The following is a 21,954-nucleotide window of genomic DNA, read 5'->3' as shown; positions in this document are numbered from 1 at the left end:
TGGCAGAAGATGACCCCTATTCTTCAGCTCTGGACATCCCCTTTACATGGCAGAAGATGACCCCTATTCTTCAGCTCTGGACACCCCCTTTACATGGCAGAAGATGACCCCTATTCTTCAGCTCTGGACATCCCCTTTACATGGCAGAAGATGACCCTTATTCTTCAGCTCTGGACACCCCATTTACATGGCAGAAGATGACCCCTATTCTTCAGCTCTGGACACCCCCTTTACATGGCAGAAGATCAAGCCATTCAGGGTACCGGTGTAACAAGGTTATCACCCACAGACATTTCTAATGACTTGAGACAAAAAGAACAAAATCACAAAACAAAAACAGATGATGGCAAAAACTGAATTCAGCAAATTTACCCGAGTAAAGAAATAACTTATTTACTAAATTAAACATATCTATACAAGTGAATTATATTTATGTACAGGGTGTAGCTATGAAAAATAGATTCACAGAAAATTCATGGGAGTTTCAGTCGTTTGAGAATAAAAGTTGCTGTTCTTTTTCTTTTTTTAATGATCCCTTTAATTAATTTAAAAATAGGTAAACGAAATAACACACATCATGACTAGTGTTGAGCGATACCGTCCGATACTTGAAAGTATCGGTATCGGAAAGTATCGGCCGATACCGTCACAGTATCGGAATCCAATCCGATACCGATACCCGATACCAATACAAGTCAATGGGACTCAAGTATCGGACGGTATTCCTGATGGTTCCCAGGGTCTGAAGGAGAGGAAACTCTCCTTCAGGCCCTGGGAACCATATAAATGTGTAAAAGAAAGAATTAAAATAAAAAATATCGCTATACTCACCTGTCCGACGCAGCCGGGACTTCAGCGAGGGAACCGGCAGCGTTGTTTGTTTAAAAATCGCGCTATTACTTGGTTACGTGAATTCCCGGCTTGTGATTGGTCAGGTCGGCCATGTTGCCGGGACGCGGACCAATCACAGCAAGCCGTGACGAAATTACGTCACGGCTTGCTGTGATTGGTCCGCGTCCCGGCAATATGGCCGCCCTGACCAATCACAAGCCGGGACGTCACGGGAGGCTGGACACGCGCTCATTTTAAAATGGGCGCGTGTCCAGCCTCCCGTGACGTCACGGCTTGTGATTGGTTGCGCCGCGATCAACCAATCACAAGCCGGGAGGCTGGACGCGCTCATTTTGAAATGGGCGCGTGTCCAGCCTCCCGTGACGTCACGGCTTGTGATTGGTTGCGCCGCGATCAACCAATCACAAGCCGGGAGGCTGGACGCGCTCATTTTGAAATGGGCGCGTGTCCAGCCTCCCGTGACGTCACGGCTTGTGATTGGTTGCGCCGCGATCAACCAATCACAAGCCGGGAGGCTGGACGCGCTCATTTTGAAATGGGCGCGTGTCCAGCCTCCCGTGACGTCACGGCTTGTGATTGGTTGCGCCGCGATCAACCAATCACAAGCCGGGAGGCTGGACGCGCTCATTTTGAAATGGGCGCGTGTCCAGCCTCCCGGCTTGTGATTGGTTGACCGCGACGCAACCAATCACAAGCCGTGACGTCACGGGAGGCTGGACACGCGCCCTTTTTAAAATGAGCGCGTTTCCAGCCTCCCGTGACGTCACGGCTTGTGATTGGTTAATGGCGGCCATGTTGCCGGGACGCGGACCAATCACAGCAAGCCGTGACGTATTTTCGTCACGGCTTGCTGTGATTGGTCCGCGGCCCGGCAACATGGCCGCCCTGACCAATCACAAGCCGGGACTTCGCGTAACCATGTAAAAGCGGGAATTTTAAACAAACAACGCTGCCGGTTCCTGCGCTGAGGTCCCGGCTGCGTCGGACAGGTGAGTATAGCGATATTTTTTATTTTAATTCTCTATTTTACACATTTTAACATTAATGTTGTTCCGATACCCGATACCACAAGAGTATCGGAATCCCGGTATCGGAATTCCGATACAGCAAGTATCGGCCGATACCCGATACTTGCAGCATCGGAATGCTCAACACTAATCATGACCTATCATACAGAATGAAAAAAAATTGATATTCCCATAATCCTTCTTTGGTGTAAAATGTCCTGTCGTAATACTCACAGAAGTCTACAGGTAACGATTCATCAAAGCGTTTTCTGGCGTAAAACACCAAGAAAAGTCGTAAAACTTTTGTCTTTCAAAGAGTTTTCACACTCGTTTCAGCCTGTTCTACCAAAGTGAGCTGAGCTGGGGTGAGACGGGGCAAATCCCACCTGATCAATTCATTAAAATTTATGGCTTAAGTTACGCCGGAAATGTTACTCCCGTCACTATGAAACACCTGTCGTAATGAACTTGCGCCCATAGTGTTTTACTCGAAAAACTTATTTCGATGTTTCAAGATTTGCTACCTGTGGTCGCAACGATACACTAAATGGGGTTGGCTTTGATTAGAAAAAAGGATCGTCTGTTGTCCTTTGTCTGGCATCACAGGTTAGCCCTATTCACTTAAATGGGGCCCAGCGCACTAAAACATTCGGTGGTGTTACTGGGGGGGGGGAAATCAGCTTGTTTAATCCATGACAACGTGAATGGGGGTCGCTAAGGATTAGAATTCTGTTGAATGGTGTAAATAAAAATTTTCCAAACTCTTCTCTTCGTTCCACCATGTTCCAACGCTAGATGTAATCCTCAACAGTTTTTGTACAGCCTGTGATCGCTGCAGCATAGGTAAACATTTACATGACTGCTGCAGTCAATCACTGGCCTTAAAGGGGCGTTATGCCTGTTTGTACGGCACAAGAATGATCAGTCTAGTGATTGGGTGAACGTAATGCAGGTGATCGCTGCAGCATAGGAAACAAAGGCCAGCTCGGACCATCAACCCTGGAGTAGTAGAATTAAAAGGAGAATACGGGATTTTTTTATTTTGTGATTTTTATACTATTCCCTGCTTTTATGCCAAAAAAACCCCTTGGAATGTATTTCCCTACAGCTCTGTAGGCCCCCAATAACTTTTTTCAGTGCTGATATTCATGTGTCCCTGCATGTGTCCATGAGACATGCAGCTGCGGGGACTCAAACATATTTTTCAAGCACACCGAAGACACTTGTTTAGCACATGAGCATGCTCAGATAACACCTTAACGAGCACGTTCGCTCATCACAAATTAGGACCCATTGGAGGATGACCATAAGAGTTTTTGGTGTGTCAATACCCCTTAAAAAAAATAAGAGAAAATGTTTCCTTGATGCTCAGCAAAATCAATGTCCCTTAGAGGACACCAAGCCTGGACCTTCACTGTAATACTAGACCCCCTCGCGCACGCGGAACCATTGACTCAATTTGGCCAAAGATAAAAGATGTCGAAAATCAATTACGTAATAGGTAAATTAGAAGTCGAAATTCTCACACAGCAGACAAAAGAAAGAGGACATCAGTGCTACAGGTGATCCTACAGAGAATCATGTACGATACGAGAGATATCACAACCGTGTGCAAGTACATGGTCACCAGGAATAAAACACCAGGACGTCACTAATTACCCATCACGAATTGGCGGCGTAACGAGAACTTCAGAAATGTCCGCAAACCGGACAACAGAGTCGACTAGATTCTCTCTTTACAGTGTATTATACAAGGTTTTCAATGGGACGAAGATCTGTGGAACCTAAACCTCGGATTAATAAACCGGCTAATCGTGAAATTAAAAGGGCAAGGTCTAATAATGGGGGTGATGACGGTACAGGTGTTACATAGGTGCTACAGCTAAGAGTCCGGGCTGCTAGGGCTTATAGAAGAGCCTTCTGGGAGTAGTTCTGTGGTTGATCTTGGCTGGCTGACGATGGGGAGAGAGTAGTAGAGGGTAGTGTATAGTTTGGGACATGAGACATGTTCGTACCAGTCTGATAAATAGGGAGGTCAATAGCAGCGGTAGGATGTGGCGTGTATCCTTGCGTTGGCCCGACATACGTGTTTCCTGCGGCGATTCCGGCAATTGCGGGCCTGAAAGACAAGGGCAAAGGAGAGAAGTATTAGTTAGGGATTACCATCCTCGCAAAGAAAAAGGATAGCAAAACTTTACACTAGTCAAAGCTTCAATTCTGCATTTCAATATCTTGTGGTCACTGATTGAAAATTCTTGGGAACTTCCTGCGGCCACAATCATATTGCACGTTATGTATCTGTACTACAGCTGCTGACGGTGGGTTGTACGGATCATAGGGATCCGTGACGCTGCTGGTGTTGGTCAGTGGACTCACAATCAAACTAAGCTTAACAGTCCAGAGCTGAGCTTTATAGCAGAGATGTCAGGTGACTCACAATTACAGAGGCAGCAGAGGTAAGGTTTTATTTTCCCAGAGCCCAGCAGCAGAGCTGGGGAAAACCAGGTGTCTCACACAGGCAGAGAAGTAGCAGAGTCCAGCGGCACAGCAGAGCCCAGCGGCACAGCAGAGCTAAGGATGTTACAATATATATTCACACATGTGAGCTAATTACATCAGGATTTAATCCATCTCCCAATTACATGTTACTCATTATGAAATGTCAGCGCTGTGTTTTTGTTTTTTTTAAATAATCTACTATATAATTGTCTAAGGGCCACTTCTGTCTTTCTGTCTGTCCTTCTGTCTGTCACGGATATTCATTGGTCGCGGCCTCTGTCTGTCATTGAAATCTAAGTCGCTGATTGCCGCGACCAATCAGTGACAGGCTCAGTCCGGCGGCAAATGGCCGCTCCTTCCTCCCCGCAGTCAGTGCCTGCTCCATACTCCCCTCCAGTCAGCGCTCACAGGGTTAATGGCAGCAGTAACGGGCCACGTTATGCCGCGGTGTAATGCACTCCGTTACCTCTGTGCAATGTACTACGTGGGCTGTGCAATATACTACGTGGCCTGTGCAATATACTACGTGGCCTGTGCAATATACTACGTGGCCTGTGCAATATACTACGTGGCCTGTGTTATACACTACGTGGCCTGTGTTATACACTACGTGGCCTGTGCTATACGCTACGTGGGCTGTGTTATACACTACGTGGGCTGTGTTATATACTGCGTGCGTGGGCTGTTATATACGTGAGCTGTGTTATATGCTACGTGGGCTGTTATAAACTACGTAGCTGTGTTATATGGTATGTGGGCTGTTATACACTCCGTGGCTGTGCTATATACTACGTGGGCTGTGTTATATACTACGTGGCTGTGCTATATACTCCGTGGGCTGTGCTATATACTACGTGGCTGTGCTATACAGTGGGGCAAAAAAGTATTTAGTCAGTCAGCAATAGTGCAAGTTCCACCACTTAAAAAGATGAGAGGCGTCTGTAATTTACATCATAGGTAGACCTCAACTATGGGAGACAAACTGAGAAAAAAAAATCCAGAAAATCACATTGTCTGTTTTTTTATCATTTTATTTGCATTTTATGGTGGAAAATAAGTATTTGGTCAGAAACAAACAATCAAGATTTCTGGCTCTCACAGACCTGTAACTTCTTCTTTAAGAGTCTCCTCTTTCCTCCACTCATTACCTGTAGTAATGGCACCAGTTTAAACTTGTTATCAGTATAAAAAGACACCTGTGCACACCCTCAAACAGTCTGACTCCAAACTCCACTATGGTGAAGACTAAAGAGCTATCAAAGGACACCAGAAACAAAATTGTAGCCCTGCACCAGGCTGGGAAGACTGAATCTGCAAAAGCCAACCAGCTTGGAGTGAAGAAATCAACAGTGGGAGCAATAATTGGAAAATGGAAGACATTCAAGACCACTGATAATCTCCCTCGATCTGGGGCTCCACGCAAAATCCCACCCCGTGGGGTCAGAATGATCACAAGAACGGTGAGCAAAAATCCCAGAACCACGCGGGGGGACCTAGTGAATGAACTGCAGAGAGCTGGGACCAATGTAACAAGGCCTACCATAAGTAACACACTACGCCACCATGGACTCAGATCCTGCAGTGCCAGACGTGTCCCACTGCTTAAGCCAGTACATGTCCGGGCCTGTCTGAAGTTTGCTAGAGAGCATTTGGATGATCCAGAGGAGTTTTGGGAGAATGTCCTATGGTCTGATGAAACCAAACTGGAACTGTTTGGTAGAAACACAACTTGTCGTGTTTGGAGGAAAAAGAATACTGAGTTGCATCCATCCAACACCATACCTACTGTAAAGCATGGTGGTGGAAACATCATGCTTTGGGGCTGTTTCTCTGCAAAGGGGCCAGGACGACTGATCCGGGTACATGAAAGAATGAATGGGGCCATGTATCGTGAGATTTTGAGTGCAAACCTCCTTCCATCAGCAAGGGCATTGAAGATGAAACATGGCTGGGTCTTTCAACACGACAATGATCCAAAGCACACCGCCAGGGCAACGAAGGAGTGGCTTCGTAAGAAGCATTTCAAGGTCCTGGAGTGGCCTAGCCAGTCTCCAGATCTCAACCCTATAGAAAACCTTTGGAGGGAGTTGAAAGTCCGTGTTGCCAAGCGAAAAGCCCAAAACATCACTGCTCTAGAGGAGATCTGCATGGAGGAATGGGCCAACATACCAACAACAGTGTGTGGCAACCTTGTGAAGACTTACAGAAAACGTTTGACCTCTGTCATTGCCAACAAAGGATATATTACAAAGTATTGAGATGAAATTTTGTTTCTGACCAAATACTTATTTTCCACCATAATATGCAAATAAAATGATAAAAAAACAGAAAATGTGATTTTCTGGATTTTTTTTTCTCAGTTTGTCTCCCATAGTTGAGGTCTACCTATGATGTAAATTACAGACGCCTCTCATCTTTTTAAGTGGTGGAACTTGCACTATTGCTGACTGACTAAATACTTTTTTGCCCCACTGTATACTCTGTGGGCTGTGCTATATACTACGTGGCTGCGCTATATACTCCGTGGGCTGTGCTATATACTACGTGGCTGTGCTATATACTACGTGGCTGTGCTATATACTACGTGGCTGTGCTATTTACTATGTGGGCTGTTATATACTACATGGCCGGCCGCGAACAATCAGCGACAGGCGCAGTCCAGCCGCGAATTGGCGTGGGATTTGAACCACGCTTCACTAATTGGTCGCGGCTGTCCGAATCCTGTCTATTCAATGTATTATTCTAAAATCTTCATAAATAAACTACATACATATTCTAGAATATCCGATGCGTTAGAATCGGGCTAGCATCTAGTGTATTATACAAGCCTATGCTTTTCTGTTTTTCAGGTGCAAAGAAAAGACTACTGGAAAACGGTCAGAAAAAAAACATCACTCTCGGAGAGAAAAAAAAACATAAAATCTTACTAGGAGCCTTCATTGGGGCTTCTGCGGATGCAGGACTGGGTAGGAAGATATTGCAGGCGGCGGTTTCGCACCGGCCCGACCTAGTTCTCTGTTCTTATTATCCCACCCTGGGGACTGCTTTTGGACGTCCCATGGTTACCTGTGTCCCCCAATGAAGCGAGAAAGAAAGAGGGATTTTTGGTTCTTACCGTAAAATCTCTTTCTTGGAGCCTTCTTTGGGGGACACAGCACCCTCCCTTTAGGTTGTACCGTGTTGGCTAACGTGCCGTTGTTGTGGGTCGGTACATAGGTTGAGTTTTATATCACCTGTTCCTACTACTGCTTTTGCACCAACTGAGTTGCCTGGTGCCTGTTGGAGGGTGTATACTATATTTTTCTTTATTTGCATAGTGTCAGGCTCCTAGTGGCCGCAGCATACACCCCATGGTTACCTGTGTCCCCCAATGAAGAGAGAAAGAAACACTGACCGCCAAAAACGACACAGAATAAACCACACTAAGATCCGTGCTTTGGGATGCCCATAAATACGGCAATGCTGAGCCCAGATCTTGAAATAAGCAGAGGAGAACATCTTCAACTTCTGCTCTATTCCTGGTCAATGGGACTAGTGGAAACAGCAGAGCACGGCGCTCCATTTTTACCAGCAGTACTATAAACAATGAATGAAGCAGAGGTCAAGCATGTCAGTTTGCATGTTCTCCCTGTGTCTGTGTGGGTTTCTCCGGGTTCTCCGGTTTCCTCCCACACTATAAAGACATACTGATAGGGAATCTAGATTGGGAGTCCCAATGGGGACAGCGATGATAATGTCTGTAAAGAACTGTTAAAAATAATGGCGCTATATAAGCGAGTAAAAAAAGTAAAATAGATAACATATACACACACCATGTGATCTCAGAAGATGGAACCAGAACCTTTTCACCAATGCTATATAAAATGAATTGTACTGTACAAAAAGTGTTTTAAAGGGGTTGTCCAATACTTTATTTGTTTAAAAATGGGCCCTAAAATAAAATAAAATACACACTCATCTCTGACCGCTGCAAGCAACTAGTTTGCCCAGATTGTCTGCAGCGGTCACACGACCCTTCCCGCCACAGCAATGCTGAGGAGCAGTAATGTCGGGATAAAGGGACGCCGGCGCTGATGTTTATAGCGAGTCATGATGAAGCTGCGCCAGGGATTACTCCCATCATCTTCTTCTACAATAGACTAATAGAAGCTCCAGTGACAGAGATATGGGAGAACATTATCGCTCGCGTGCTGTGTAAAAGTACAAAAATATATTCACGTTACTTATAGGAAGCTTGCGGTGACTGGCTGGGGAGTTCGGAGGCCGTAGGAAGCACTGTGGCTACCGGAAGCTGTTCTGGAGGGACTGGGTAGGTCTGTATGGGGCCCATCTGCGTGTTCCCACTAACAAGATAAGTGGCGTTCGGATGTTGTCCTTGATACGTCTAAAAAGGGAGACAAGGAAATGAAATCAATAGAAAAGTCTCCTCCTGCAGGAGAACGCAGGGCACCGTCCACCCGCAGATTACAGCACCTGTTGTGCGGCGCCCCCTGCTGGCGGCATGTAGTACTGCTGGTTCTGCATCTTGGCGTACATGGAATACATAGGGTCTTCGTTCATTAGCTTTGTGTATAATGACAGCGCTTCCATGGCCTTGACGTTTAGGTCTGAAAGTTCAGAGTGTTTCCTGCAGAACAGCAGAGATGGGTCACGGTACGGAGTTACATTTTCTGCATGAAGGTTACAGTATTATACGAAACAAGACCAAATCGTGGGTCAAAAAGCGGCTACTAATTATGGCGTTCTCCCTTCATCACCTTCGACTTTTCTGGGAAGGATTTCTAAAAGATTTTGGAGGTGTCTGTGGGAATTTCTGCCCCTTCATTCAGAGGAGCATTTGTGAGGTCAGGCATTGATGTTGGGGAGAAGCCGGGATCACAATCTACCACGTAGATCATCCCAAAAGTGTTGGATGGGTTCAGGTCTGGGCTTTCTGCAGCCGGTCATGTTCTACCACCCCGAACTTTCCCAATCAGATGCCAGATAGAGAGATTGTTGAGGGTCTCACACTCCCACCCATCAGCTGTGTTTGCCTAGCAGACCCATTCAAGGTGTTTATTTCTAGATACCGATCTGATCGGATGGGTGCTGGTGTTGGACACCCAATGATCTGGTGTTGATTACCTATCCTGTGAGCAAGTCATCAATACCGTATGCTCCGAGAAACCCTTTAAGCCTCCGTTAAATTAATATAACCAGTGGAGAGATTAAACCTACCTGTCAATATCTTCCAGCTTTTCGTCAATCATTGGCCCCATCTGGTGACAGGCAGCTACGAATAAAAAGTAAATGCAGTAAATGAAATTTATACACAATATATGATAAAAAATATTCTGGAGCATCTTTTCTTGGAGCCATCCCTCAGTTATTCCTCATGGAAATAAATCAATATTATCAGTTGTAAGTGTAACACTGAACACTCTCAAAAGGGGGTCCTCAAATCAAAGGGAATAGTAAAAGTTCATTATCGGGGGATGGAAGGATTTTCTAAATGCAGGAGTCAGGAGGGGCGACAAGTCCTCTGCATGGAAGTTTTCTATTAAAATGCTTTGTGTATGCACCGAACGGAAAAGACAAATGAGACACTCGGGTGCTGCAGTAAATTAAGTTGGGAAATCTGAATGTAAACGCGTCAATAGCGCTGACAAATGGCTGCGATTATGTCCGGACCAGGGAGTCAGACAAGCCAATCCATCACTAGTCAGCTGGCAGCACGTCACTGGTCAAGGTTACGCTTTTCAATATTAGCTAGCCATATACTGCACTGTGTGGCGCTGCCCGTTTACAGCCGGGCAATATGCACTGTAACTTCCTACACACCTACTGGATTTAATTTTCAGACGTTACTTAAAAGGATATGAACACCTTGGAGGACATTTATTCTTTAACCCAACTGTAATGATTTGGGGATGAACATAATCGTTACAAAAGGGTTTGATCAAAAATATTGAACAGTGCGGCTCTTCTGTTTCCCTGGACATTGCTGGCTGCAGAACAATTTAACTAAGAATCTGTAAATGAGCCCAAAAGAGGGAGATCGTAACACTTCTGTAAATCTTTTTCTGAACTCCTCTGTGCCGATTTAGGACCACAGACCACATCGAAGAGGAGCTTAACTTTGATGTGGTCATACATCAGCTGAGAAGCGCTCAGAAATAGATAAATAAAAGAGTTCTAAACTTTGTCAGAAACAGCTCACCGAGAAGATTAGCTCATTCGGGAGCCAGTGATGTGCAGGGAAAAGTCTGTATAAGCCAAACGCTACAACAAAACCCAAATGCAAAAATTATTTTAGCCCCAAAAGGAAAAAAAAAAGTCCCCCGAATTATTATTTTTTTGAGTGCACACAATTTACAGTACAATATTAGTCTATGCGACTTTCAAAAATCATAATGACCGGTAGCAGAAAATAACAGCGTGGGATCTAAAGGAAGCGAAAATGGCCGATCATCAAGGAGACTTTCTTGGTCTTGTCCATGCTCACCTTCAAGGTGAATAAGATCTGCTGGATCTGGTAATCCATCGGTGGGATCTGCACTCTGTAACATCTGTAGTAACTGATCCATTTTTTCCTACAGAGAAAAGAAAACGGAAGAATTAATGGATGTGTAACTGCCAAAAATGAACCCAATTAAGTCTGTCCCAAAGTAAAATGGTCACTGAAGTTTCAGATAATTTAGTCTCACGTGGTGTCCACAGCATCTATATATGTGTGCTTATGGCGATGCATGGCAGCCTGCAGAGAAACCGCTCTGTAACATCTGCTGGATGACAAATCTCACAACCCAATCCCCTCTCCTCCCACTGCACTTTACTGCAAGAGGCGGCAGCATAGTTCCTGCTGGTGGGGGCCCACCTCCCCCCACGAGTGGCCATCCTTCCCGCTGGTGGGAGGCTTCCCTCGCGAGTGGCCATCCTTCCCGCTGGTGGGAGGCACCCCACGAGTGGCCATCCTTCCCGCTGGTGGGAGGCACCCCAGGAGTGGCCATCCTTCCCGCTGGTGGGAGGCATCCCCCGCGAGTGGCCATCCTACCCGCTGGTGGGAGGCACTCCCCCGAGTGGCCATCCTTCCTGCTGGTGGAAGGCACCCCCCCTCCAAGTGGCCATCCTTCCCGCTGTTGGGAGGCACCCCAGGAGTGGCCATCCTTCCCGCTGGTGGGAGGCATCCCCAGGAGTGGCCATCCTTCCCGCTGGTGGGAGGCACCCCCCTCCGAGTGGCCATCCTTCCCGCTTGTGGGAGTCATCCCCAGGAGTGGCCATCCTTCCCGCTGGTGGGAGTCATCCCCAGGAGTGGCCATCCTTCCTGCTGGTGGGAGGCATCCCCAGGAGTGGCCATCCTTCCCGCTGGTGGGAGTCATCCCCAGGAGTGGCCATCCTTTCCGCTGGTGGGAGGCACTCCCCCGAGTGGCCATCCTTCCCGCTGGTGGGAGGCACCCCACGAGTGGCCATCCTTCCCGCTGGTGGGAGATACCAATGGGCAAACAAATACTTTTCAAGAGACTCTGGCACTGCAGAAATGTCCGTACAGGATGGTAAAAAGGAGCACAGAAGAATTGTACCACTGGAGGGGAATTTCCTGATTTTACACCCCATCTGACTTCTAAACTAAACGTAATGGGAAATTAACAACATACATTGACAAAATCCGCAGGTCGATTTCTACTGCAGCGTTATCCCAGATTACCTGGATTCCATGTTGCAGAAGGTCAGCCACTTATCTGCTAGTATCCCACTGTGGATTTTTTCCCACTAATTTACCTGTAAAATTCCCAGTGTATCCACTGTGGGTCAACAAACCCTTAGGACAAAGTTCCTGTGGCACTCCAGGTGTGGCAAAACCCCACAACTCATCATGCTCTTAACAGCTGATCAGCAGGGGCGCCAAGTGTCGGACCCCCACCGGACTGCCAGGACAATCCCTTTGACAGTCTCACAGGCATACATGGTTGTTGAGTGTGGGTCAAGAGAGACTAGCAGCCATCACAGTCTGTGCTCCGACACTGGCCTCAGAGCTTAAGGAAAAGTACAATTGACAAAGCGGAGTTGGTACCCCTCAGCAGAAACTAAGTTCCCCTTCCATCCCATACATCACCCCACCGCCATACATGACGGGTTACCTCATCGATGTACACCGGCTCTGGCTCGGGTTCTATTGTCTCCACTTGGACTTCATCACTGAATTGAACCGTCTTCTTTTCAGTCTTCACTGGAGATAAAGGCAGGAATTTATGACAAGTGCAGCTGTACGAAAACCATTCACTTTACCATACCATAGAATGTACTGAGAAATAGGGGAAAAAATCCAAGTTTGGTGGAATTGTACAAAGATGGCAATTGTGTGGACTGTCAGCAGGCTCCATTGCAACCCATCAGCTCCCTGCGATCGTGTTGCGGGAAGGACAATAGACACCTTAAAGGCAGCAGCATTGAAGTGTTGAAACAGGAGCAGTAATCAGAGCTAGCCCCTTTTGCTGCTGTTAGAGGTTGGAGACAGGGGCCTGAGTCTGAGCCACAGACCGACCAGCACCTGACATGTAATGTATCCGTCATCACAGGAACCGGTTAACGCATGTTAAAATGTATTTGTTCCACGTCTTTATAACAACAGCTTTTATCTGTATATAAAAAAAAAAATGCAACTTTTTGGAGACTCAAGAAGTATTAATAAATGTGTTGTACTTCATTCACTTTTTAAATTTTGGCCAAGAAAATAAAAGTATAGTATCAAAGAGTATTAAATAAAAAAAATAATATATTTGGTGTAGGCAAAGGAAAGATTGCAAAGCGAGAAGCAAGAAGCAAGACTGTCCAAAAAAAAAAAAAAAGAATAAACAAATTTGGATATGGTCATAAAAAAAATTAAAAAAAATTACAAAAGTCCTTGGAGACTGCACTCAATTTTCAGAGTTGGTAAGTGACGAAAAAAGAAAATAATTCTACATTTTCCTGTAAATTTGTAAAATATAATTTGTGCCTTTTTGGGGTCACAGGTTACACCAAAAACCGGAATAGAAAGGTTTTTGGTTAATAAAAGTCTATACCTGATGGGATCTCTCAGTAGAGCAGACCTGATGATGCCGATGTACTTGCTGTGAAACTGTTATAATGGCTGTATAATCACGTTTGAAAATGTTTCCCTCCTGATAAAACCCCTTGTGGAAATGAGCCACGTGCAGGCACTTTATGCAGCAGGCTCAGGAGCGGACTCCGTCCATATAGTCAGCACTCGAGAGTAATGGCTGCAATCACATCGAGCTCCGATTACAACATACTTACTCATCTCTGGCTCCGCTGTCAGGTCAGCGGTGACAAAATTTGAGGGAAATAATCCAATTCCTTCCCTCGTCTCTCCTTTCCACCAGTTTGGGTCACTGAAATAAATGTATAGGTGTTACATGCACTCCTGCGAGGAGGGGGCAATGCTGGATCCTTAGGCCGAGCTCACACATCTGACATTCACGGCCTGAGCACGGTCTGGATCGCCCGCTCGCTGGCCTCCACAAGTATGATGCCACTAGCTCAGGTTAGGAGAGACCCTTGGGTGGTCCAGACAAAGCAACGACCACGAACGTCAGAATGTCGCCTTAAAGAGAACCCACTGGGTCCTTCAATTTGTATGTACTTCAAAATTCTAAAATAGTGGGGGTGGGGGCATGCGGAGATCAGCTGTCTGGCATAGCGGGGTGGGGGCATGCGGATCTCCGGCACCAGGCTTAGCGGGGGTAAGTGGATCCCAGCCGTCTGAAGCCTACTTATGTGGCCATCTGCATTGTAAACTTGCAGCTACGGTCCATCACTGTGACGTCAGGGGTCCGGCGTATTCAGAAGCTGCGGCTCCCCTGGTCTCCAGCCACTGACTGTGCATTTGTAAAAAGTGGTCAATCAGTGGCTGGGGAACGGGGGAGAAGAGGCTCATGAATATGCCGGACCCCTGATGTCACAGGGATGGCGGCTCCTTGGACTGCTCAAGCAATTGTATAGGATCAGAAAAACACATCCATCCATTAATGAAGCTGTCTTCGTGACATTAATGGACCTGAGTTGCAATACCGTACACAACCTGAAGAAAGGCGTGGTGCTGTTTCTGGATGAAAGCAGCCATGTTTTCTAATAATGGACAGCCTCATTAAAGTTTCTGCCTCACAATTCCTGGTCAGTTATATGAACTGTACTTATAATGATGTACAGCAGAGCCAGAATATTCCTATATACGCTCTACTAATAGAAAGATGAGCAGTGATTTCTACTAAAGGGGTATTCTCATCCCATCACTGAGACTCCATGTCTGCTGCCAGTGTGTTATTGTCTGCAGCGCTAATGTCACGCAGATAGCGCTGCAGCCAATCGGTGAGCTCAGTGGCTCATGTCATCATCTCACGCAGATTTGATCCATTGGTTGCAGACAAAGAAAAATAGACACCGGTAGAGCATTGGTTGAGACTCAGCGCTGGACCTGGGAAGGGTGAGCAATGAAATGTTTTATTATTTTTTTGTAACCAATTGCAGCCGTGGGTAGGACTTTTCCCAAACCCCTTTAATGACCAGCAAGATAATCTATTTACCTTTGGAACCCTAAATCTAGTGAACGGTCCCCTTTAGGGACTGAGGCCTCGGTCCTCACCTGTCATCAAGCACAGTGACTATTTCACCCGCTTTAAACGTCAGCTCGTTATCCTCAGCGGCTTCAAAGTCGTAGATGGCCTGCACCTTCCGGCCTTCGGGCTTGTGACCGGACAAGAAGCTCGTGCTCGGGTACAGAGCGGACACCGCCCCGGGTTGTTTCTGTTCTTTCAGGGATAATTCGATTGCTGCAATGTAATAAAAGTATAGTCAGAGGTCTCCATGTCTCTGCGCGGCCTGACTCTACCCTTAATTCTCACTTGCTAGTCCCCTCGGCAAGTCAGAAGTTATAATATCCTACATTACCAGATAGTAAAAGATATTTTGTTTTGAGATCCATAACTTTTCTTTTAATGATCTCCTGGCTGATGGGGGGGGGGTTTAATAGGACCCATTAAAGATCTAACCATTTAGATGCAGTTGGCAAAGATTGCGCTGGAGCAGAGAGGACTTATCGGAGCTGACGGAGCGGCTCTACACACCCAACATGTCGGGTGTAAGTCACATTCTAGACGACGTTAAGGAAGTGATCACATATATACAGCCTTCTGGTTTTTGGCTTGTTTGGCTATTTTGCCCTCCAGTATGGTGCATAAACGACCCGGTTGATTTACATAGGATCGTTTCAGAAATCTGGCACCCAATAGGTCCAGGAGGAAAGACAAAAAAATAGCAGAAGTATTTTTCTGGTTTCCAGATTATAGAAGACAGACTGGAGCACAACTTTTTTTTTTTAAATAGCTCTGTCCATCTCAGGTGTAAAAAAAAAAAAAAGACAACATATATAACAGTATGTTTGGGTGAAATGTTTCCTGCACTAGCTACGAGTTTCTGAAGTTGGGTCAGCAACTTAAAGGGCTTGTTGAGATGAGACAATACACATAAGCCGCCTTTAATGACACTTTTCATACAATATTCTTTATATATATGGGCGATAGTGTGATGCAGTGACCACTGTGGCAGCTAGGGGGCGCTGTGTGTGCTCCTCGGGATATGCATGGAGGCGTATCTGTTGTTATAATGGTGGTGAAACAGTGACTGGCAGAATTGTAAGTGGCCGATATGTGTCGCAGAGGGAGTCTGCATAGTAAGTCTGATGTAATGTTGTTGTTCTGGGACCTGTAGTCCCACAAGTGTTTGTGTAGTGGTAAGGGAGACTTACTAGGCTAGTTATGAGAGTTGGGTGGGTCGATCCAGCCACACATACACACTCCCACCTGTGGGAGTGGTTACAGCATCATAAGGTGACCAGGGTGTGGGTCACATGGTCGCTGAGTGTGGACCTGAATGGTCTATGCTGGAAGGTCCTGGAGAGGCTATGTATTGTGGGGTGTCGTCTCCCTGAAGGGCACATGGTGGGGCTTTGGACCTGGTGGCCTGGGGTGTTGGACAGACGTCCCGAATAGCACTCGGACAGGTCACATGCCTGTGTGTTGGACGGTCCCCGGTAGGGAGGGACGTCCTGAATAGCGCACTGAGTAACCTGTGTTGGAAATCCTGGGAGTAGGAGTCCAGAAGAGCACATGCCAGTATGTTGGACGGTCCCAGGTGGGATGGACGTCCTGAATAGCGCACAGTAAGACTATGTTCCTGGACAGTCTGTGTCGGAAGCTCCTGTGAGTGGAGTCTTCCTGGAGCACCTGAGAGACCGTGGACCTGGTTGGTCTGTGTTGGGGAAGCTACTGTTCTTCGGTGGCTCTGGACTGACTGATGTGTGCCGGCGAGGCAAGTTGGTGAACCCCGTAAAGCAGTTTCCCCAGGAGAGAGGACTGACGAGGAGTCAGCAGGTGGAGCAGGAGCTCCCACAAGGTACCACTGATTGTTGGTGCATGTGATAGTCTATGAACTGTGTGGTCTCCCACGGTAACTGAACGGAGTGAGGTCCAGCATGTTTAGAGACCGCGACCCAATGTCATGTGCGCTATATGACTAGGGACATTGGAGAACTGTTCGGCGTACGGACACTCATGGTAACTGGACGAAGTGAGAGGTCCAGCATGTTTAGTGTCCGTGAGATAAAGCCGAAATATGAAGTTTCTAAGATAAAGCTGCAAGTTAATATCTTAACAAGCTGCAAGTTGTTAATATCCAGTGCAGACCCAGAGACATTTTTTTTTCTGTACTGTGCGAACTGGTGCCTGAGTATATCGTGGGAGAGTCCACGGGATATGCCCAAGGGAAGGGGTGGTGTCCCTAAAAGGGGGCGGTAACCCAAACAGGGATAGATGGGATGGTTGCCCAAAAAGGGGTGGAATCCCAAAAGGGGGCTGTAACCCGAACAGGGGTGGTGTAAAAAAATGGAGCACTTGCCCAAAAGGGGGCAGAGCCAAAAAAGTGGCGGCAATCAATGAGGAGTCACAACTGTGTCCTTTTTGGCTGGATTGAGAGCTTGTGTGGGGGGTTGATAGACCCGGGGAGGGAAGCATCTTTGTTGAGGACCCTTCCTGAAAGTTCTGTGTCACCTGGGACAAAGGTGAAAGTAAGTGGCATATGTGGGGACACTAAAGGTCTTCAGGTAGCCACTCTCTACATTGTCTCAGCTGATATTTCCACGTACCATGAGGTAGCTGTAGTTCTGATCTTGTCATGTCCCATGGTAGTAGGACAAGATTTGGAAGCACTGTGGGACTGGTGGAAAAAGGATGAAGTGTTTGTGGAAATAATGTGTATGGGAGGTAGTAATGTTGAGAATGCACCCCCTAGAGTTGACAGTCCTAAGGTGGGCATGACCAAGGAAAATGGTGAACGGGCCCAACTTAGTGACACGACATTGGCAGTAACACCTCCCAAAACTGACGGGTCAGATATACGGGTGACCAGAGGAAAAGGTGCGTCTGCCCAACTTACTGACCTGACGTCACCTGAAGTGTGCCACAATATGACTGGTAGTGGTCTGGTAGATAAGGATGGGGTTGTTAAACAGAGTGGAGCGGACACCCAGATAGAGAGTGACTGTCGGGGACCTCATATTGTGGGGTGTGATACAGGCTCTTGGGGTGACTGTGACTCTGAGGAATTAAGAGAGTACAGTAAAAAAAAGCCCCACAAGAAGGGCAAGCCCTCCCGTCGCCGGAGACGTAAAGGGTGCAAAGAAGTTGTACCAGTTGCACCTTGTGAAGAAGTGGAGGAGGCCACCAAAGGAGTGGGGCCTGAAGTGGATACCGGTTGATGCAAGAGGAGCTTCGGAGACAGGCTGCTGAGTGCCGTGTGGGGGCCTTAGAGAAAGAGGTGAAAGAGAGAAAGTGAGGTTCAGCGTGTTTACAGACCGTGACCCAATGTCATGTGCGCTATATGACTAGGGACATTGGAGAACGGTTCGGCGTACGGACACCCATGGTAACTGGACGAAGTGAGAGGTCCAGCATGTTTAGTGTCCGTGAGATAAAGCCGAAATAAGAAGTGTCTAAGATAAAGCTGCAAGTTAATGTCACCGGTTGGTGCCTATTGTGTTCCATGAACTGTGCATAACCCGGTATATGATGCCATAATAAACCGTATAGACTGTGTTTAAGTGAAAAAACGTGCCCGTGTGCTTGAATCCTGTGCCAAGCGAGTATTCCCCAATGCGTTACTGAGCGCAATCTTACAATATCTATTGCGCATGTATGGCACAGAGGCCGCCCAATACACGGCGGGTGCCAGCACCTTGGGCTAGCTCCGTTTGTCGCTGTTTAACCACATACATGACCATTGTTAATGGCTTACATAATTCAGATCACCCCCCATTATCTTCCAACATTAAGAACTTTTTTAGAAACAGCATAAAAAGTGAATCGGGTCCTTAGAAGAACATTTAGGAATCTGTTCAAATCTGCATTCTTCTTTTTGTCATAAAATAATAATACTGTATGTAGAAATCCACTTTGAAAAGGGATACGTTCCCTCATCTATACATGGATTACCAGTCCACATAAAAATTAAATCCATAAAATGATGCCATGTGCCGCTAAAAAAGAAATAAATAAATAATAATAAAAAAAAACAAAAAACCAAGCAACGTAGGATCCGAATTACAAGCATAACTTGCCTTTAGCAAGATCTTCCTCCTCTTTCTTGGTGGCCACGGTTCCGGGGTCTTTAGTGACCAGCGCAGGGCTCGCTTTAGCTTGTTCTGCCGCCTGTAAAATAAACATACAAGTCACATATGTAGGAAACAATATGGCTGACTGCCGAGACCCCCACATTTCAGTCCATTGCCTATGTGGATTTCCCAGCAGATTTAACCCTCTGCAAAGCAAAATCTCCAAATAAACCCTGGATTTCAGCACGATTTTGGTTTGAATGTACAGACTAGTTCCAGATGGTGTGCCCAGAATTGGGCATGTTTTTCAGCAGTAGCTCTCTCCAAACCAGGACCCCGTTGTATATTTTCGTTCTGAGACATTATCGAACAAGTGTTTATACAGGAAAAAAAAAACCGTGGCATCAACCCAACGTCACATTCACCTGTGACCCGATGGCCGGGAAGGTCACGCCTTGTTCCTTTAGATTCTTGATCATCGCGGAAATTAGACTAAGTTGTGGGTCGTTCTTGAAATCATCCGCCCACTCCACCATCAACGCTTTTAACTTTTCACAAACTTTTGGGTGTCCCTGTAAAAAAATAAAAAAAGTTAAGTCTCACAATAAAAAGAGCAAAACTACTTATCCTTATTCCACGAGTACGGCCGGGCACAAGTCTGTACTCGCCTGTCTCGGCCCAACATTTCCTTCCTCTCAGATTTAATGAATGGCTATTTAAAAAGAAGTTATCATAAAATTGAATTCAATTTTCATCTGATTATTTTATCTGCTTTTATTTATATGGCGATCCATAGAAAATCTTGAAATATTCCAGTGTTCAGAGGCCACTAAAGGCCCCGTCTCACATAGCGAGATTGCTAGCGAGATCGCTGCTGAGTCACAAGTTTTGTGACGCAACAGCGACCTCAGTAGCGATCTCGCTATGTGTGACACGTACCAGTGATCAGGCCCCTGCTGTGAGATCGCTGGTCGTGTCGGAATGGCCTGGACCTTTTTTTGGTCGTTGAGGTCCCGCTGACATCGCTGAATCGGTGTGTGTGACACCGATCCAGCGATGTCTTCACTGGTAACCAGGGTAAACATCGGGTTACTAAGCGCAAGGCCGCGCTTAGTAACCCGATGTTTACCCTGGTTACCCAAAAAAAAAAAAAAACAGTACATACTCGCCTTTCGGTGTCCGTCAGGTCCCTTGCCGTCTGCTTCCCGCACTGACTGAGATCCGGCCGTACAGTGAGAGCAGAGCGCAGCGGTGACGTCACTGCTGTGCTGTGCTCTCACTGTACGGCGGCAGTCAGTCAGAGCAGGAAGCGGACGGCAAGGGACCTTACCTTTTTTGGTAACCAGGGTAAACATCGGGTTACTAAGCGCGGCCCTGCGCTTAGTAACCTGATGTTTACCCTGGTTACCCGGGTGCTGCAGGGGGACTTCGGCATCGTTGAAGACAGTTTCAACGATGCCGAAGTCGTTCCCCTGATCGTTGGTCGCTGGAGAGAGCTGTCTGTGTGACAGCTCCCCAGCGACCACACAACGACTTACCAACGATCGCGGCCAGGTCGTATCGCTGGTCGTGATCGTTGGTAAATCGCTATGTGAGACGGGGCCTTAAGGCAAACTAAATAAGCAAACAATTCCTTGTTGTCAGCTTTGATGTGTAGACTTGGACAAGATCAACAACACATTTATGTCATTTGTCATGTCCCTGACTTCAATGCGGGCTCCGGCGCTGAGCCCGCATCTTTCCCCACACATGACAGCTGATTTAATCAGCTGTCATGTGTCTTTAACAGCCGCGTGTGGATCAGTGCTCCGCCTGTGGCTGTTAATCAGTTAAATCCCGCTGTTAATCTCTGACAGCGATATCTAACACTGGCCGGAATGACGCGCGTCGTTCTGGCCATGAAACGGAGCCCCAATCACTTGATAGTGGAGCACCGCTGGGTTGTCATGACAGTCAGGAGTCTGCACAAGACTCGTCATTATGATACTCCGGTGAACGCTGACTTATGACCGGTGTTCATATTAGATCGTGATTTCAGTTACGCATGCCCTGCTGTGTGTAGCACAGGTGATCGGATAATAGCAGCTTTAACTTTTCAAAGGGGATTATCAAATAAGGGGAAAAGGTGAAAAATTTTAAAAAAAAAACCAAACAAACAAAAAAAAAAAAAAAAATTCAACTGCCCCATTGAAAATAAGACAACAAAAAAAACAAAAACAGATATTTGTAATTTCTTCATTTCCAGAATTACGTGGGTTTTTTTTGGCTGATGCAACATTGCAATAACAGGCGATCATTGTATCTACCCCAAAATGGTATCAATATCAAAAAGTCAGGGCACGAAAAGGGTCTTTCCCAAACTGTTCCCCCAAAGTTGGAAGCTTTAACTATCCAAAGGGTCTTGTACTGAAGAATTAAGATTTCCTTTCACTGGAGGCAAGGGGGGGATGGGGTCAAATCCTTGAAAAACATCCCCATACCATTCTCCCTCCTTCACCAAACTGTACATCGGGCACAATGCAGTCAGGCGGGTAACGTTCTCCTGGCATTCACCAGACTCACTCGTCCATCAGACGCCAGATAGAGAAGTGTGATCCGTCACTGCACAGAACATATCTCCGCTCAACATTGTGCTTGGTGATGTACGGCTGCATGCAGCCACTTGGCCATGAAGCTCCCGACGCAATGTTTGTGCTGATGTTAATACCAAAGGAGGTCTGGACTTTTCGGTTATAAAGTCAGCAGAACATTGGTGACTTTTCTGCCCTCTGTTCCACCGTAACGCCGATGGCTCCTATTACAGGACCGCGCTGGTATCAGTGAGCTCTGCACCACCAGCCGTCCTGTCACGTTCGTAAATAGACATTAAGCCGTGCGTCTCAATCCTTTTCTCCGTGTAGTGTATACCCCGTATGACTGAAGGAGCAAAGTACAATCCCGCAGCGCCCAGACCAC

General features: G+C 46.6%; 1 protein-coding gene across 2 annotated transcripts in view; it reads right to left on the bottom strand.

Annotated features, from left to right (window-relative positions):
* Window positions 1-377: 377 nt before the first annotated feature.
* Window positions 378-21,954, bottom strand: part of STAM (signal transducing adaptor molecule) — a 35,744-nt gene continuing 14,167 nt past the window's right edge. The window contains exons 5-15 of one of the 2 annotated variants that reach the window (XM_077268306.1): window positions 19,425-19,571; window positions 19,006-19,096; window positions 14,980-15,166; window positions 13,635-13,729; window positions 12,476-12,564; window positions 10,843-10,930; window positions 9,576-9,630; window positions 8,832-8,985; window positions 8,582-8,742; window positions 2,018-3,978; window positions 378-581 (exon numbers count right to left, since the gene is read on the bottom strand). In XM_077268306.1, coding sequence (XP_077124421.1) covers window positions 3,765-3,978; window positions 8,582-8,742; window positions 8,832-8,985; window positions 9,576-9,630; window positions 10,843-10,930; window positions 12,476-12,564; window positions 13,635-13,729; window positions 14,980-15,166; window positions 19,006-19,096; window positions 19,425-19,571 — 1,281 coding nt within the window. In that variant the 3' untranslated portion in view covers window positions 378-581; window positions 2,018-3,764. Of the gene's footprint in view, window positions 582-2,017; window positions 3,979-8,576; window positions 8,743-8,831; window positions 8,986-9,575; window positions 9,631-10,842; window positions 10,931-12,475; window positions 12,565-13,634; window positions 13,730-14,979; window positions 15,167-19,005; window positions 19,097-19,424; window positions 19,572-21,954 lie in introns of both variants that reach the window. The other variant, XM_077268307.1, reaches the window with a different exon arrangement.

This window comes from Ranitomeya variabilis, chromosome 6, assembly GCF_051348905.1.
Source record: "Ranitomeya variabilis isolate aRanVar5 chromosome 6, aRanVar5.hap1, whole genome shotgun sequence".
Classification (NCBI taxonomy): Eukaryota; Metazoa; Chordata; class Amphibia; order Anura; family Dendrobatidae; genus Ranitomeya; species Ranitomeya variabilis.
This window is presented reverse-complemented; position numbering and strand designations above follow the sequence as displayed.